The following is a 19,729-nucleotide window of genomic DNA, read 5'->3' as shown; positions in this document are numbered from 1 at the left end:
GTGATTATATTTCATTTATTTTTAACAATATTTCAGGCCTGTGCTGGTTTTTTCCTACTGCCTGAGGACAGCTTAATAATGCATCAAGATTTGGATCTTTTTTTTACTTTGGTAAAACTGACCTAGTTTCGTCCATAACCCCTGCCCTCCAAAAATGGAAACTTTTAAATAAAATATCCTCTATGAAAATGTAAAAGCCAACATTCATAATATTTTTTCCACATGTTCTGAAATTAAAACTGTCTCATCTCCTCCGGTTGTTAAACAAGACTTGAATTTAATTTATAGGTTTGAGTGTTTTAAGGGGTTAGCATCCCTACTGAATGTGGCAACATACATGCAGTGTTACTTCATGGAAAGGGATTGTTATGACAATTGTGAAAACGATACAGATGTTTGGTTTTGAAAATGGACTCCAACAGTTTTCCTGATGCAATCATATAACAGCTCACAGGCTAAATCATGTAAAAATATTCAGAATGCCAGCAACCTTGAATGGCCACATTCTGTCAGATATAAATAGTTCATTAATATAGACTAGTTCTCACAAAGCTGCTTTTTCTATGAGTTGTCCAAATTCAGTAGCTGCAGGAAATAACTTACGTAATACAGACCTTTTGGTACTTCCAGTAGGCCCTATAATATATCACATACCTTCCTCTCAAAGGTACTTTTCAACCATTTCAACCTCACAGTACTCACAGGCATCCATCGACTCGTCCTTTTGACACTGACGAAGGAAGACCTTTTGTCAGCTTCCTCTCAGGGGCAAAATGAAGATGATGTACAGTATACACTGTGAATATGGTTCATGGTGAGATTGCCTAATTCTGCTTCTGTTGGGATTTATCAAACACATGGCTTAGGCCTATAACAAAATGGGCCTTTGTGATTCATTTGCTCAAACAATCTTGTTTAAGAAGAATCTAAGTTTATTGTAACCTTGAAGTTGTGGTGTGTATACATGGCATCCATGGTGTTCTTCCACAGTCAGTGGTTTTCTGAGGTTGTCAATATCCCTCGCAAGGACTGCAATTTAGAAAGACAGTCTTCTCAAATTCTCTTGTTCTTCAGTCATCCAGACTAGCCCCTTCCCCATTTTTTTAATTAACTACCAAAGATAAAAGTAGCTATTAACACAATGAAAAAACAACGTTACCTTTTTTTTTGAGTCAACTTGATAGATAGAAAAGAAAATCAGCCTGCTTTCAACTTCCCTGTGGAACTACTGTCTTCTGGGCTATAGTGTATGACCATGTTTAGTACAGTATCTCAGCTAGAGACTGTAGCTCTGGTGGAAAAAACATTCTTTTATGATGTAGCCATGCTTTCTTGAGCATGCTTATCACGTGAGATAATTTAAAAAAGCAGAACACAAGCACAAAACCATAAATCCCACTTGATATTCAAGAGATACAAAACTAGACACACCATCACTAGAGATTTTCCATTTTCGTTGAGCTACCACAGGTTTATAGCTGGATGGAAGCGCTCCACTACATTGGTTTTCAGCTTGAGTAAGGTTACAGAGGTAAAAAGTCATTACTGAAAGAGGAAGGGTGGTCTGGTAAGCTGCATACCTCCACACTGCTAACATATGCTTTTGATTGTGTTTGACTTGTTTTCCTTCTTTTATGTCCTCATCTGTTCAGGTGTCATCTTAAATGGACAATTAGATTGGTTTGTGGGTTATTTTGTAGAAAAGCAAATACTGTTTGAAATCTTGACAAACCTATCATAAAGGGCACAGATATCCAAAATAAGACAAAGACCTACAAATACTTCCAGTGGAGAAGAAAGAGATATTACTGGAAGAGATGAAAAAGACCCAATTACATCCAACAGTTATAACTTGAAATTGGACAAATTTAGCTTAGAAATAATCCATTTTTAATGGAAATGCTGTTAACCAGTTGACCAATTTCCTAAACAAGCTGGAGGCTTGAAATTCACAGACCTTTCTAAAGACTCTGTAGTTCAAGCAAAAGTTGTGATTGGTGCAGAAATTACCAGCTGAAATTCCAGGGTTTATGGTGTACAAGAGGTTAAAGGTGACCAGAGTCCCTCCTGATCTCTGCAGCATTTAAAACGTCCTTGCCCACTGATGCGGTAGAAGTATGATCTGAATTGAGTGCTGAAGTACAGGTCTTGGGGAGTCTGTCCAGGCATACCACCCAATGCATTCCCCTCCACAGACATAAATGTATTGTGTTAAGAGTGGAAAATACAGGCAAGAGGTTGAGGGGAAGGAAAAAATGCCAAACAGAATGTGAAGAGGTAAAAATTATGAAAACAAAGTAGAGGGGGGAAAAAGACACAACTGGTTTGTGCTGCAGGTGGAAGTTTGCCCTCAGAAACAAGACATTCATGGGCACCACAGTGGATGTCAGCAGCTCTCCAGTGCACCTTTGCACTGTAACTTCTCCGTGTCACAGGGGCAGGTGTCCTGCTCCAAGGACCAAATGACATGATACACGGGTGTTACCTCTTAGGTCAGAGGGAGGCTAAAGGTCTGAGAATCAGCTGCAGATTTTGGGAAGATGGGAGGAGAGAGGCCAGCATCTATGCTGAGTAAAGCACAAACACACAGACATGAGTTCTTCTCACCATGGTAAAAGACTGATTGAGATACTCCTTTCCACTTGACATCTTAGAAAGGAGAAATATTTACTTCATCCCTTCCAACATATGAAGGCAATTAGGAAGACAGGGATTCAGCACAGTTGATGGCAGAAGCATCATACTGAGGTGTAAGTAAATAAAAATTTCCCTTTTATAGCTTAGCCTCAGTTCTGCAAGGATGCATATATGTATACTGTTCCATTGACATGACTACATAAATGCAGTGAAACCAATTATGTCATCTTTGCACTGGTTATTCCAATACTAACTGTCCCCTCTGTACTGTTTGTCAAGCTCCTGTTTTCCCTTCCTTGAAAGAATTCTTCCAAAAATAGATATACAATTCTCTTCTACAATGAAGCAACAAAAAATATGGCAGATGAAGTAAAGAAACTAAACCCAGACGATGCTGATATATGTGTTAAACATAGCTTATCAATCTCTTTGCAGGTTGCTTCTTCATTCTAGCTTTAACCTGCTTACCTATGGCACTTACTTAGGTTGTGACTTCTTGAAGGAGGACTTTTGTGTCTTTCTATATATTATCATACTGCAGGCACTGTGGAAACACAGCTGATTACTACTTCTTACATATGTTATCTCATGTGCTAAGAAACCCCCAACATCTTCAAAAAGGTTAATTCCTCACTTATAAATCTCAGAAAAGGTATCTGGGCCTGCTACTTCACAGGTCTAAATTACGATGTACTCTGTCTTGAGTTTTGTCTGTGGGTTTTTTTGAACACTTTTTCATTGTTGCAAAATGATTTCTGCCTCATGCCTCTTCCCTTCTGATGTTTACACCAAGTTGCTCTAAAGTCTATTGAGCGTCATTATTGTAGGTACAGTTGCACTTAGAAATACATAATACTTCATCAGGCGAGGAAGTGTTGAATACCTCTTACAGAAGTTAATGGAACAAAATCTGTTTAATTAAATTGTAACTTCTGGAATTCAGCAGAAAAGATACTGCATCATTCAGGTTGTAAACAGAATGCTGCTTCTAGCTACATTTATAAAACAGGCTGCTGTTATTCCTGGACCTCCTCCTAAAGCTTCTCATTGACTTAAATAGGCCAGCCCAGTACGTGCTGCTTTGTTATGAGTCCGTATGGAGTGATTTCTGTTAAGAAGCTAACTCCTAAAGTACCTGTAAGGCAGCCTGTGCTTCAGTAATGCTAAACCAGCTGCTTTGGCTCCCAGCTGAAAGTGTGGGGATGAGGACCAATGACATAACAATAATACCTGCTGCATCTGACTCACTACAGCTCCTGCTGGGAGAAGTAATAAAATGTACATTTCTCTGAGCCAGCAAGAGCTGCCACAGTACAAGGAAGATTCACTTCCAAGTTCAGATTTTCTAGTTGTAATTTTCTTCCCTCACTCTTTTTGTATTTTTTGAGTACTGTGGGAGAATAACTTTAGATTATGGTGTCTGAGGAAACTACCTGCAGAAGCTGAAAAAGTCTGAGATCTATATTTGTGCTTTCAGGAGTATTTCTTGATGGGAGTGTTGTATTCTCTGCACAACAGGAAAGAGAAAACAAAGCCGTGTTCATCTAGCCCCACAGCCCAAATGAGAGCTGTGTGAACAAACCCCTTCCTGCAGCACGCTTTTACCCAATGAATGTTCAGTGTACCGACACTGACAATCTTGGTAGAAATTGCTGTGAGGGAAAATTATCTGAAACATTACCATTTACCTTACAGCTGCAGCTTTGTGTCTTGAAACATTGACATTTCACCTATAATGTAATCTCTATTATTAATGAATTGTGGAAACTCTTTTCCCTAGCCACAAGACCATCAGACTGTGTATGGAGCCTGTCAGCAAATATTACTAAACACCCATGTAGCCTTCTAGACACTCTAAAAAGAAATAGCTGTACATACAAAAATAGATATGCAGCTCTTTTTCAAGTTGGTAACATATAGTAACCGTCTAGATACTGTCCTGGGCAACCGGCTCCAGGTTGCCCTGCTTGAGCCACCTGCTTGAGGGTTGGACGAGATGACCTCCAGAGGCCCCTTCCAACATCAACCAGTCTGTGATTCTGTGATATGTTGTCTTTCTTCAACTCATTCGTATTACACAATGATGTCTTTCGAAATGATTCATCTGTCATGGTCAACAAAAGTCACTGCTTTAAAAGACTTCTGTAGTAAATATCCTAAAGGAGCAAATATTTATAATTAAATTCTGCACCTTGGTCTTCTTCTGTACTAAGTGATATTTTGTCCAAATAAGGAAATCTACAGAGAGCTTATAAGGACTTCTCAAGGATGACATTGTTAGATTCAGGAGAATCGCTGTATGCTAAAAATGTAATCAATCAGATGTACAGGTAAGAGTAGGCACTGAAAGGAAAGATTTTATAAAACCATTTCAATTACTTGTCATGTACAATGGATTGAACAAAAAGTGATATTCCACTCTGGGAGGATTTAAATGCCACCTTATTTAGTTTGAGAACAAAGAGCATTTTCAGTTTATCTGTTGTGTGTACATAGAATAGGAAGCAGAATGGATTCATTGTGCACCAATCATGGCTAAGGTGGTGCTGAGAACAGCGTAGATAAAGGGGTTAGTGTGACTACAGGCAAACGATTATTTATGGACTTCAGTGTGGTTTTTGTGCATTGCTAGAATGAGCAATGATTAGATCTGAATGCTACAGAGAGTTTAAGGGACTTGGTAAAACAGGTACAGTTAATCTGTGTTTGGTTGTTAAATTGACTTACTAATAAGAAAGTCATGTAGGTGTGTGTTTTATCCTTCTTAAACTCAAATTACATTAAACGTGTGTCATGGTTTAACCCCAGCTGGCAACTAAGCACCACACAGCCGCTCGCTCACTCCCCTCTGGTGGGATGGGGGAGAGAATCGGAAGGGTAAAAGTGAGAAAACTCATGGGTTGAGACAAAGACAGTTTAATAGGTAAAGCAAAAGCCACGCGTGCAAGCAAAGCAAAACAAGGAATTCATTCACCACTTCCCATGGGCAGGCAGGTGTTCAGCCATCTCCAGGAAAGCAGGGCTCCATCACGCATAACGGTTACTTGGGAAGACAAACGCCATCACTCCGAATATCCCCCCTTTCCTTCTTCTTCCCCCAGCTTTATATGCTGAGCATGACATCATATGGTATGGAATATCCCTTTGGTCAGTTGGGGTCAGCTGTCCCGGCTGTGTCCCCTCCCAACTTCTTGTGCACCCCCAGCCTACTCGCTGGTGGGGTGGTGTGAGAAGCAGAAAAGGCCTTGACTCTGTGTAAGCACTGCTCAGCAGTAACTAAAACATCCCTGCTTTATCAACACTGTTTCCAGCACAAATCCAAAACATGGCCCCATACTAGCTGCTATGAAGAAAATTAACTCTACCCCAGCCAAAACCAGCACAACGTGTAACAGTCAAATAGTAGAATTAGATTTACGAATGTCTCAAGCAGACATTCAAGACTGGTCACATCTGTTGCTTATAGAGAGTGAGATTTGACACGCAAGACTTCTTTTCCTAAGAACTGTGCTATAAATATTATGATCAGTGATAACTGTTCGCAGAACACCATTTTAAATCCGTTATCTTTGAGAATTTACAGATGAACACAAGGATTATATAACATTATTCATCGTATTTTTCAGAAGTTTTTGAGTCAGTTGTTTCTTTTTTAACATACTAGTTGAATCACACACTACTGAGTTTGTTCTTTCACCAGTATACAAATTAGTTACCACGATATTGGATATTATGAAGCCTACTAGCTACATACTGGTAGGATGCAGACAATATGGAGTTACATGACATCAAACCTAGCCAATAATCACACGAATGTATCATTATCAGCTCACTTTTGTGATATTCTACGTTAGTAATGAATATTTTAAAGAACTTCTAGTAACTGTTCTTATATCCAAAATCTTGTGACCTGTTTTTGAAACAATTTAGTGTCATAACAGATCAATAATCAAATATATGCTTTTAGACATTATAGCCAGCCACAGCATCTATAGCTGTGCAAGCAAAAACGATATGTGCAATCAGCTCTTATGCTTTAAGGGGAACCTGCAGATATCAAGAAAATACAGCATTATCAGTGGTTCAATACAGTATGGGTTTTGATGTAACAAGTAATTAATGATTCATTACTGCAATTACACGGTATTGTTCTTATATAATGTAGTAGTTGTTCTTATAACTACATAAGAATATGTTCTACAACATAACACAATAAACACTGAACTGCAGGATAATGCTGAGTATGTAGACTCAATCCATTTTTATGATGACATCATCCAGTACAAAGACAGAACAAACCAGACATCCTTTAGAGGCTATAAAAGAGCTTTCTTTTTCCATATATTTTTAAAATTAAGGGCAAAATCCTGGCCTCTATTGAGGACAATGTCAATGTTACCAATGGAAGCAAGATTTCATTTCAAATTGAGAAAGCAGGAAACTTTTCAGCATGCTTCCCTTGTCTCAGTTTTCTTCACTGGCCTGAGTTTTTCTGAATTAAGTCCTAGAATTACTTATGTGCTGACAATAGTCAAGACAAATAACCTTTTTGCTGTATTTTGCAAGTGTTTAGCGTATTTTAGATCTCTAAAATGGATTGCATTTGTTATCTCCTTTCCTTTTTTGCCTTTCCCTTGTGTATGATATCCCTCAAAAAAGGTTTGGGGATCAGTCATCCCAAACATTTTACTACTCAAGAGTGTCTGATTACTGCTATGTCTGTCCACTGAGATCAGAAATGAGCCACACATCTTCATTCCCTTTAGGTGTTTGTAGCAGTATGTTTGTCAGTGTGTAGGTTTTATAATAACAGGCTCAGTGGGGAGAAATACATCATTATGATACTGCATAACAAGTCATCAGGACAGGGGGATGGGGAAGTTTCACCTATCAATGGGACAAGCTGTGGTTTATAGGTCAATTAAGTACAGGATCTGACACCTTGTCTGCCAAAGTAACATTTACATTACCAAAGAGGGAAGTTTTAGCACTCCTGCTAAAGTACCACCAAATCAGTGAAAGGTAAATATATTTTGGAAAGTGTGATTGAATCTGCACTCCTCAAGGACCCTAAGAAAGAGATTGCTGTAAAAGCTAACATACTTTACCAGCAAAGGTTCTCTCTGAGGAATGCAACCTGAGACATAAAGCACATGAAAAGACAAAATTCCTTATGAAGTAGGTCAAGAAAATGCCCAGAGTAAATCAGTGGCATATAGAAACATTTTTTTGGGTTTGGTGGCTTTATAAGAAAACTAAATAAAATGTTTTGTTTGTTTGCATTCACCTTTGTATTTGAAAAACTGTCCATACGTTATATGCAAATATTTGTAATTTTTCAGGTTGATTGCAAAACAACTGGCTAGTATCAAGGCATTTTTTGATATTTTTCATCCAAGAGTCCAACAAGTCTAGAGAACAATGGCAATGTGAGAGAGCATTTTCCTTTTTCCTTACTGAAGTTGTTTAAAAGGGAGAATGGGCCAAGAGTGTATACCAGAAAAAACAACAGACAGAAAGTTGTACATATTGGCAATGTTGATTTTATGCAATTTATCTAAATGTACAGTTCCGTCATAAAGGATGATCTTACCCATTGTCCATGTCTGACCTACCAGACTGCCAGCCCTTTTCCCCATTTCTAGCTATGCTTGATGGCAACCAATACTGTGACCTTTCTCCAAAATTTAATATTCACTTCCATTCTTCAGCACCTGTAACCTGAGCAACTGACTATTTTTTTTGACATCAGCCTCCTAAATCTTTAGTTCATAGGAAAGTTCAAAGAATGAAGAAGCCATCGGTGGAGGCTAAGACACCACTCAAACCACTTCAGATCATCTGCATTCAAATCAATTGCAAGGAGACACCAATTTTTTATAACATAGAACCTAACTGTCATGGCTTTGGGAAATGATGTGCTGGAGGTGGGAAGAGAATCATACTGGAAGATGCACAGTTAAGTTTGCAAAGTGTCATGAGAAACACAGATTGATGGTTTCTATAAACCTAATCATGCACAAGTTTAGCAGACGCTCAACTATGTGATGCATGAATACAGCATTAATGAAATGTAGTCTTATGAGGGAAAGGGACTGCCCTGTCTGGGTTAATAGAAAGTCCTTTTTTTGCTTCTATAATTAATTTAATTTTATTTTCATGAACATTTTAGGTGTATCAATACATGCATGAAACCATAACTGTTAATGGCTGCCCCGAATTCCGAGCCAGGGCCACTGCAAAGGTAGGATCCGTGCAACTGTTGAAATACGTGTTACCAAAGTGACCTAGTAATTGACTGTGCGCGTGTGTGTTTCAGGTATTCGTGTGTACACTGTAAGAAAATTTAGACATCAGTGGCAGCCCAGAGTCTAGAACCAGTGCTACTTCCCAGGTAACAATCATAATGGAAAATTTCAACCTTTATGCTGCTTCTGTAGCTTAAGAAAAGAGAATGATTTTATGGAATTTGATGCTTTTTGAAAAGTTGCTTTGCAAAAGCAAATCTACTGGTTCATTCTATAGAAGTCTGCCTGCAACAACCAATATTTTAATGGACTATTTTCCCATACAGCTTATCCAGAGAGGACACAATGATTTGGGAGACAGATAGAAACTAAACAGTCAAAATTCCACTTTTAACTAATGGAAACTGTAGGTACTGAGCAAGTGGTAAGGAAAAACAGTGACAAAAATGGCCTGATCAAGAGACTCCACAGCCAAATGCAAGCCCATTTTTTCTGATGCATTACCTGTTTTAATAAAATATATTATCTCTTTGTCCATGTGGACCTGCCTTTCTCATATCCTTAGACCATGACAGTTACATTACTGCTATTACGAAAATGATAATTTTCTAAAGGAATTCACACAACCATGAAAGAAGACATTCTATTTGCCAGTATGAAATATGCTCTGTATTTTCATAACTTGCACAAACATAGATGCTTCCAAACCAGGGAGATCCACCATGGCTTTCTTTTTCCCATTATCATTTTGTACTCAACGTTATCTTCTGGGTGGTATAGCAAATACTATGCAAAACAGGTAAACCTGCAAAAACCATACATCTTTTTTAGAGATATTTCTTTATGGTCCCACTCTTGTGAAGTTAGTGGCAAAACTCCCTGAAATCCTAATGGAACTAAGATCTTACTGTTATGTATTTATGTTAAGAGATTTGAATTTAAAGCTGTATCAGAAGATGAAGGTTGGGAGTGTGTTACAAAATTATTTCTACAGTACTTTAGAGAAGCAAGCTGTATAGTAGCCAGAAAATAACCTAAAATACACTAAACTGCAGTGTATTTTCCTTACTAAATAGAACGTTCTTTTCTGTAGGCTGTTCTTCTGATTTTAACCTTCTAATTGAAAGTTAATGGACAATGTGAATTTGTAAGGTATATGGTTCTATACAGAGAAATGTGTATATGAAATCCCGATTTGTGTACACTGCAGATAAACATAGAAATTATTGCTATGTTTTATAGTAAATGGGGAGAAACCCAATTAGTGTTTGCCATTCTCATTTCTTATTCATATAGAACAGCAGGGTTACAGAGCAATGTTACAATATCGCAATATTTCCTGGTTATTTCTGGGCTGTCTGCATTGCATTCTCCTAGTGCATTCATGTCTGACATAAAATGTATGCATGATGACAAGGTCTGCATGTGCAAAAACATGTAACTGAGAATGATCCATTATGTCATATCATCCACTAGCTTCCATTAAGCATAGGCATTATTAGGGTGCTCAACAAACATTAGCGTAATGCAGAATTGCTCAAGCAGTTCCGACTACAAACAGATGTTGAAAAGGATAAAAGATTTTCTTAATGTTTATTTAATGATTTACTGAAATCTATAAGTAGGAAAATACATGTAGTGAAAAATTAAGTATAAGATGTAATATTTTTCTGGATGCAAGTTTTACAGTTTGTTACGTAGGGTTTTTTGCCAGAGTAAGATTAACAGTCTAGGATTTTTCTAACTGATTTATAAATCCATTGTCTTAAGATCTAATTTTTCAATAAAAGTTTTGATCCAATTATATTATAAAAACTCATATTCCTGTTCCAGGAGTTACTTAGGTTGCAAGATTTCATAAAGATTATAAATTGAACTTTTTAAAATAAGAATATCCTTTTAGGATATTTTTCTGTGCCCAAAGAATAAAATAAATAATTTCGTACATCTGAAAGCAGAGCAGAGAGTTAACAATTCAGTTCATCCACTTTATTTCAACTAGGAACACAGTAGAGATCACATCATCTTATCCCACAGTAATAAATTTTGTCCCTGTGAAAAGGAAAAGAAGAAATTCACTAGTGATCATAAGTGTTCACCACCACGCAGTCAGGCTTCCTGGTGCCTACTTCTGGCTCTGCTGCTAACTTTCTGCGTTATCTTTGACAAGTCACCTAAACTCTCTATTCCTCTGCTTATTCCTTTATTTCAAAAGCATTGGCAAGGAACTTAGTATTTTTAAAATGCTTTCAGATGATCAGAAAAAGTCAGAGGAAGATACTGAAATGTTTTCACAGCAATAAATTCTTCCTGCAAATGAACAATAGAGTGTATATCAGTGTTCTCCCTACACAGCCAAATCACTCGTTTTTTTCTTCCAGGCAACAGTTGCTGCTTTTGCTGCAAGCGAAGGCCATTCACACCCGCGAGTGGTGGAGCTGCCGAAGACAGATGAAGGCTTGGGCTTTAATGTCATGGGAGGAAAGGAACAAAATTCACCTATTTATATTTCTCGCATCATTCCTGGAGGAGTGGCAGAAAGGCACGGAGGGCTCAAACGGGGGGACCAGCTGCTTTCGGTTAATGGAGTGGTATGTGGAAATTTGATAGAGCTTTCATTTTCATCTGGATTTTCATTTTTCACAGCTGGTTTAATACTGTGATTTAAAATGCAGCCACATGAAAAAAAAAGATTTAGCTTTGTGAGAGACCTTCAGTGTGCATTTGTGGTGCAGTGAGGCAAAGCTGCATCGACAACTTTGTGCCACTACGATTTCTGTTGTAATGGAGGGTGCTTGAAGAGCTTCGTTTTAAATCCACACCACATGCTTAATTTACAAGGAAACTATGTTTTTCTTAATTGATAATTCTGCAAATTTTGCAGTAAAAGCGGCTTTGTAGTTCTTGCACTTCATAGCCTCTGAGGCACACAGCCCTTTCCAAGCACAGTGATGCTTCAGTGGCACTTGTGCAGCCTTGTGACCTTCAGAGCATTTGAACACATAAATTCAAAAGAAATTTGGTAAGCTCATTTGGTGCTGATTGGCAGTGGAAGGTACATTCCATATTTCTTTCAGTGACATTCATCCATCTGTGATATCTTTGTCAGAGAAATCAGCTGTGCAAACAAACACAGACAGGGAGCATGTATTTTCAGTAAAAAGGTACATTTTTAACATAGTCATTTTTCATGTAAGTCAATACTCAGGGTGGGGTGTTTTGCAGTAGTTTCACTGTGAATGTCAGTATGCAAGTAAAAATAAAAGGGGTCTTGGAATAGAGAGGATAAAGAAGGCTCTGACTATATGATATGAGTCAAATTCTGCCTTTCATTTTGCTTTTTGTTCCTTTTTACAAGGGAATGTGAAGTACTGAAAGGGTAAGAATACTCATTCATATAACCCTACACTTCTCTTAATGAAAACATAATCCTTTTTCATGAAAAACCTCCATCTAAACCTCATATTTAAATACACCAAAGGCACGTAGGACCAATTCCTGAAACCAGTCATAAATACAAGACTTTCCAACTTAAATTTCCTCTTTGTTACAAACCCATAAAGAATGAAAAAAATACTGTTCTCTACATGCTTTCATGTCATCTGTTTGTCTCAACGATAGCTGTTCCCTTTCTCTTGAAACAAAATATCAGTGCAACACTTCAGACAGACTTTTTACCACTTCTATCAACCCTCATGTTCTCAAAAGAGAAATAGTAGGTCTGGAAGCTTACTTGCCCCTGTACACAATGTAAAAGAAAAGATACAAAACAAAAAAAGAAAACCCATTGAAAAGATTATTTAGTCTCAGGGAAAAAGAAATCAACTGAACATTTAATAAGTAAATTGCCTGAACTTCACTGATTGGAAGTAGATCAAATAATTTTGTTGTTGTTCTGCACTTCTTTCATCAGGAGAATAAAAAGACAGATAAAAAGAGTTTATATTCACTAATTGATGGATGGTTCTTGAAAAATCCTTTTACTGTCAACAGTGTCTAGGCAAATACCGGGGAGGAATGTGGTAAACCTTCAGATGTCAATTTATATTGAATTTGACTGTTGTCACCTCTATTTCATGATACTCTGTTCAAAAAAATTAATGAATGTGCTCTAGAATATGTATTAAGCTAATGTAGCAAAAAACCACAACATAAAATTCCCAATTGCATGTAGGCACATGAGAAAGTTGTTTCTGAGATGCAACAGAAATATTTTTGTGTTCAGAGCCTAAACAACAGAATTTGAAGTTTCAATTGCAGTTGCGTACTTGAAATAATGCCTGTGAGCAACTGTTCATACACCAGTCTTGGGCTGAATTAAGCCCATACAATATAACTCGTAAAAAGGCAAAAATTATAGAAGTGGTAATTTGTTTGCAGACAGCTTGGGACAGGAGGAAAAAGGTCTAAATTTAACATTTTTCAGTGGGACTAGTTCACTCTGTGCTTCTCTCAATTTAGCTGGAAAAAAGCAAATAATATACAGTATGTACAATACAACAGACGGCTCAGCAGTGGAACATAAAATGAAAATGAAATATCTGTAACTTGTTTGTGCTCAGAAGTTGGTGGTTATCCAACTTTATAATTATCAACATAAAATTAGAGCTGTGTGTTCAGAATCCAGATTTGTTATCCCAGCATGACTGGGATGACTGTTCCTTGAGCTGTGTCACCGGATGTTAAAAAAAAAAAAAGTCTTTTCTCAGTATGCTGGGGATTTTGTTACATACTTTTGTCCCACACCCCCTAAAAGTAAAGGAAATTGAAAGCAGTAAGCCCTGCAGATGGCTCAGCAAAGGCACTTGCTGGTGGCTGTTCATATCTGGCAAAGATTCCGCATTTGTCAGATACCTGATGTGAGTCAGATACAGAAAGGGATACAAAATAGGTTTATAATGGGCTAGTTTCTCTCCCAAGCATTTGCTTACAGATATCTAATAGAAATACTCTTCTCAGTTTCTCAACTCGTGGGGTAACAATCAGATTCTTTTTTTTGTCTGCAAGAGAGTGTGATTTTTTTCTTTTATATTTATGACAAGTCTGTGAGCCTGGATACAGTAATGATTGGTGTTTCCCCACACCGTAATTGCAGTTCTTTCAGCTGTTCTTGTCTCTACAGTATTTTGCATCCCTTTTTTGATGCAATCTGCCAGTACAATAAGATAAATACAGACGTAAGTATATATAAATATATGTAATCAAAAATTACATATTAAATAAAGATATACATTCTGAAACAAACATTAATCCCATATTTGGTGGGTAGTTCTAAAGTAACATGAGTGTCAGATCCTCGCAATCCAGTCAGCAAAATCCCTTGTACAGGCATGATCAATACCATCAGGAGTCCTTCGCCAGCACAGCCTCAAAGGTTTGCAGAGGTGAAGAGTTCAAGCACCAAAACAACTTCCTTTGCTGGTATAAGCTATTTTCCTTACTCCAAGGGGCTCTGCTATTTAAGTTGTGCAGCTACCGCTATGCAGGTGAAGCATTTGTAATGCCTTGGAAATATGGGTGCAAGCAGCAATGAAGACATTAAGAGCAAGTATAGCAATCATATTAATAGCAGCTGAAAACTGTAGTTGTTAAGACCTGAGTTAGATACGTTTGGAGACTAGGATTCGTATTTAGAAGCACTGTCTTTTACTTTGCCTTTGCTATTATTTTCCCCTCTTTGGTTATGGTTCAGAGCTTTAGGCTTAATTCTGTATCATTACTATTCAAGTCAATGGGAGTTTTCCATTGACCTGGATAGCAACAAAGTCAAACCCTTCATTTCTAATTAGAAAATACTGGCTGTAAACTGGAAGAACAAGGTCGGAGGCAAATGGGAAAGAAAACAGGCAATCATGAATTAAATACAGTTTACTAAGTTGTATGAAGTATTAAAGTACACCATCTTGTTATACCCTTACAGAACAGATACAATCACAATTGCTTATTGATGTCAGTTAGAACCATCCAACTCTTTGAAAGCAGATGAATATTTTAGCTACTTCATGTAGCTTGGGAGCTTACAATTTTTGTTCATAGCCTGTTCTAAGTTCATAGTGTTCCACAGCAAAACTGATCACGACAACACGGAGTGCACTATCATTTCCTCTGAATGTCCATGCCATGTCATACTGACCACGATTCACAAGCAAAAAATGAAATATAAAACAATGCCAAATTTTATACAGTTCCTCTTAAGGTGAGAACTGTATTTACAAAAGCCAGTATCAAAGCCAGTCACAAAGCAATGAGTTATAAAAGATAGCTAGTAACTAACTAACACGGTATGTGTTAGTTATGATCGCCTCTTCTAACACTGAGCAGCTATGGGGTAGGGGACGTGGGGAAGAGGTTTTAATTTGTATCTGTGACTTGTTCATTAAAGCAATTTCACAAAACACCCTATGCATCTATAGCTTTTTACTTTAGCTCACTTTGGAGCGTTAGATGCATTCACTGTTTCTTACGCAACAACAATTTCCTCTTTGTCAAATATTTGTAAGGAAACTCTTTTTTTCTCCAAGTTACTTTTGGGTAGCAGTGCTTGTTCAGCAGATTTATCCCCATCACAATTTCTAACAAGTCTGGTCATCACAGATCATTAATTTTCTTGAAGATCTTTGAATGGGAGACCTACTGGAGGAATTTCATGAACATACAGTTCAAAAACATGAAGTCTTTTATTTCAACATTCAAATGTCTATTTACTTCAAGGTTTTTTCTGTTTCTGGTAATCATTTCAGCACCTGAAATGACATTTGTTATTTCTCTAAGTTGCATTAATATTTTCAAAGCATCTTAACATTTCTGTAGAAATTCTTGAGCCAGTTAGTTGACCCAGACATGAAATAATTATTTGTATTAATATGTTGAAGGATATTTAACAGGAGAAGAAAGATAAATAGCAAGGCCATAAGCTGGAATTGTGTTGTTTATATTATTCATGTAGAAGTGTATTGTGTCTGCTTTTTGAAACTTTTAAATTATTTCTAGCTCATAGTGTGCCACAGCAGAAGTAATTCTTATTCACTGCTCTTGCACAATGCTCCTCAAATAGGAGAGATGAAAATAGAAAGAATCTTCTTCTGACAGATGCTATAATGATGCTAAATTTTTCTTTTAGCATGAATTGAACTTCAAATATTTTGAATCCTGCTGCTTCTCTTTGGAGGCTTATAGGTATAGTTTCATTTTAAATAGCATGGTATACATAAGAGTTTTAAAACACAGAATGTAGTAAAACTGATTTATTTTATGTGGCAAGAAAATCACTTATTTTTTAAATGGTTTTAAATCTATGTGAAGATCTCACATAGATTGTGCGGTCTTTTTTTTCTGTGCAGAGATACTTTTGTTTGTTGGAATATGTACTACAACACATATGGGCAATCATACACCATTAGAAAATTTCTCCCTTTCTCTTAAGGTGTGGAACAATCCACATGCCTGAAAAGCACTCCAGTCAGTCCACTTAATGGTAGAAATTAATACTCTTTTCACAGCCGAGTCACCTTCCCCTTTTGGAAATTAACTGTTTCAAACAATGTTAGCATAGAAATCAGAGCTTAAGCCCCTTTGGGAATACGTTTTATTTCACAGTAGATATCATCTTACTGTAAACCATTTTCCAGGAAGGGAGGGAAAACATATATTCCTTCAGCAAGAACTTGCAGTGTTTCAGTTGTTAGTGTTTGATTGCTTAAAACTAACCAGATAAAGACTAGTTTATTTCCGATAGAGAACCCATATCACATAAATGTTAAACGTGTGAGCAATGCCATTAACTAGGACACGGGTTGTCCCCAGGAGCAGCAGGCATGCTCCTTCACCTGCAGCTCAGCAACTGCTTAATCACCACGTGTCGTTCCCTGCAGGATCCAAACAGGGCCAGGGAAAGGAATTGAGGTTTCAAACTTACAATTTCTTCATTTCTTACCAAGATTTAAATATTTATTTTTGTACCTTACAAACAGGCTGTTTGGGGTTTTACTGCAGGGTTTGGGGGGGTTTAACATTATTTGTGTTTGCATAAAGCTTGTTGAGTATTTCCCCTCCTTTTCACACAGATCAGAAATGAGGTTTGTCATGCAACCTAAAACGGATTTGGGTTATTTAAAATATGAAAATGAATACATTCCCAGCAGTGCATAAATCTTACTTAACTCAACACTTTCCTTTAATGGTGCCTTGAAAAATGTAAGGTGTGGAAACTTCCTAAAACCCCAACAGCCTTTCCTTATGAAAAAGAGGACAGAGCTCTAGATCAAAGCAGCATATTTGTTATTAAATCCGTTCTCCCTGCTCCCAGAGCGTGGAAGGAGAGCACCACGAGAAGGCGGTGGAACTGCTGAAGGCAGCTAAGGACAGCGTCAAGCTGGTGGTACGCTACACTCCCAAGGTGCTGGAGGAGATGGAGGCTCGCTTTGAAAAACTGAGAACAGCCCGGCGTCGGCAACAGCAGCAATTGCTCATTCAGCAGCAGCAACAGCAGCAAACTACACAGCAAAACCATATGTCGTAGGTGAGAGGATTCATTGGTCTTCCCTAAAGGGGAAGTCCAAGGGGTCCGTCAGGGCAGGGCCTGGTGCCAGGGCCCGTCCCAGCCCCAGCCAGGAGCAGGGCAGCTGGGGGGCACCGGGGCAGCCCCAGCCCCGGGCACCTCCCTGGGGACAGGGGCAGGCCGCAATGTGGGCCTGCGGGTGGGCCTGGCTCGGTGGGGCCCGTGGCCAGGCAGGGCCGTGAGGAGCTCAAGACTGGCCCTGTTGCGGCATTGCTGGGGCAGGGGCTGACAGCCCCAGGGAGCTGACACAGGGTGTTGGGCTGTGGGCAGGGTGAGGGGAGCCTCGAGGGGCTGACATGGGGTCCTGGGCTGTGGGCAGGGTGAGGGGAGCCTCGAGGGGCTGACATGGGGTCCTGGGCTGTGGGCAGGGTGGGGGGAGGCCTGGGGGGGACAGTCAGGGGGCTGGAGGTACCCTCAGGGCCCCGGCAAGCACTTACTGCGGTGAGATGAGGCAAGCTCATTCTTTGGTACATTTCCACATGGTCTGTCCCAGTAAAAAAGCATTTTGAAAACAGGTGAAAAGCCCTAACAAATTCTGGAGCCAATTTCCAGCTAATAACCCCGAGATCAATAGCCACTGTGCAGCTCCAGCTTACCTGCAAGCAAGACTGCCTAAGAAGTCTGTAGTTCCTGGGAACATTTTTTAATTAAAAACCAGAGCATTTATGACAAATAAGAACATGCTACCAGATTTAGACATAGTTTAATGTATTTTCAACTAGTCTGTTACCACTCTGCAACTGAACATCTAGATTTGCTGCTGGTAGATGAAGAAAAGTCTTCCTAGTGCCTTCCCTGCTACAGGGAACCCAAACTTCACTCTGTGGTTCCTCTGCAGGGAATCTACAAGTGCTTGTTTCTCATCTCCAGTTTGATAGACATATTTCATTCACTCTTGACTGATACTCACTACTACGGTAGCTTCCAAGAGACTTGCAAGTTTCCCTGTGTAGTCAAAACACATGGCATGTGAGGCACAGAGAGTCTCCATATATGCAGTTTTTCTGTAATCACTGAGAGTTTGTGACACGAATACATTTATAGGTATGCTCCATTTATCCAAATGAAATCAAGTAGGGAGGATGTCCCAATGACTTACACCCCAATCCTCCACGTCTTGTACCAGATGTTCCCAAAACAGGGTATTTGTACCAGTAAGAATCTGCAAGTGACTCAGAAAGTCCCCCAATGGTCAGAAGCTGAAGCTCCCAGTGATGGTTACATTGTTATTAATGTTGACACTGACCTTTTGTTGATATTTAGGGGGAAAAAACCCACCTTGTAGACCCCCTGTCCTGTGACCACCAGAATTCCAGCTTTGTTGATGCAAACAAAGGCTCTAATGGGATCTGAATCCCATCTCAGGGCCTCAACTCAGGCAGGGCGTATAAACAGTAGTATTTCATGAAGTAAGTTTTGGGTTTCTGTGTAAAATAGGTCCATTGCAGGAGACGAACATACAAATGGCACAGTCTCACATGAAGTTTTTCTTTTTTTCAGTTACCTAAATCTTTTCCTTAGCAAGTAAGGTATTTTCACTGATACGAAATTTTTCTTTAAACTGAAAGGGAAGAAAGGCAGGCAGAGACAGCCAGCAACTTAATTCCTCAATTCCTTGTGCTTGCTCTGAGAAATGTGTTTCTTTAATTCTAGGTTATTCTCAAGAAAAAAAAAGCCTCGATCAAGAGTTCAGTAATGAAGCAACCAGAGCTGTACTTCAGTATTCCAGCAAAACAAAACAACTACAGGAACACAAAGCAGAATTAATCTGGAGAATGTGCAGTACAAGAATAATGTAGTTAAGATAGCCATAGGGAGGGTACCTTCATGATAAGGCTTTTCAGCACAGGGCAGTCACAGCTACATAGTACTTCGGTGACTCTATTTCTAATGAGAACAGCATGATAGGTAAACCCTATGAAACAGAGAAGTCCAGGGCTTCCAAATAATTCTGTTTGATCTAATCTTGCACTCCTTACTCTGACAAATTGGCCAGTTGGCTTGCTGTAGTGAGTGAAAGTTTTGTTTTAAGGAGATCAAGATTGGCTGCTTTTGGGGACAGAATTTTTCTCTACAGTTATCTCCAGAAATGAACAACTACATCAGTTCAAAATTTTGCCACAGACATCAAACTCATAGATCACGCTTTATAGCCACTTTGTACTATATATTGTAGAGCTGTTTTAACCTAACTTCCTATTTATAATTTTCAATTTTCCCTCTGGAAATAGCAATTTACTATATTTATAAAGTATTCCATTTGTAGAAGCAATTGGCTTTTTACTCT

General features: G+C 38.5%; 1 protein-coding gene across 1 annotated transcript in view; it reads left to right on the top strand.

The window, feature by feature from the left end:
- Nucleotides 1–19,208, top strand: part of LIN7A (lin-7 homolog A, crumbs cell polarity complex component) — a 48,223-nt gene extending 29,015 nt beyond the window's left edge. Inside the window, exons 3-6 of the mRNA XM_059817098.1 lie at nt 8,810–8,881; nt 11,267–11,476; nt 17,191–17,399; nt 19,096–19,208. Coding sequence (XP_059673081.1) covers nt 8,810–8,881; nt 11,267–11,476; nt 17,191–17,399; nt 19,096–19,138 — 534 coding nt within the window. The 3' untranslated portion in view covers nt 19,139–19,208. The remainder of the gene's footprint in view (nt 1–8,809; nt 8,882–11,266; nt 11,477–17,190; nt 17,400–19,095) is intronic.
- The last annotated feature ends 521 nt before the right edge of the window (nt 19,209–19,729 follow it).

This window comes from Gavia stellata, chromosome 4 (assembly GCF_030936135.1).
Source record: "Gavia stellata isolate bGavSte3 chromosome 4, bGavSte3.hap2, whole genome shotgun sequence".
In the NCBI taxonomy this organism is placed as follows: domain Eukaryota; kingdom Metazoa; phylum Chordata; class Aves; order Gaviiformes; family Gaviidae; genus Gavia; species Gavia stellata.
This window is presented reverse-complemented; position numbering and strand designations above follow the sequence as displayed.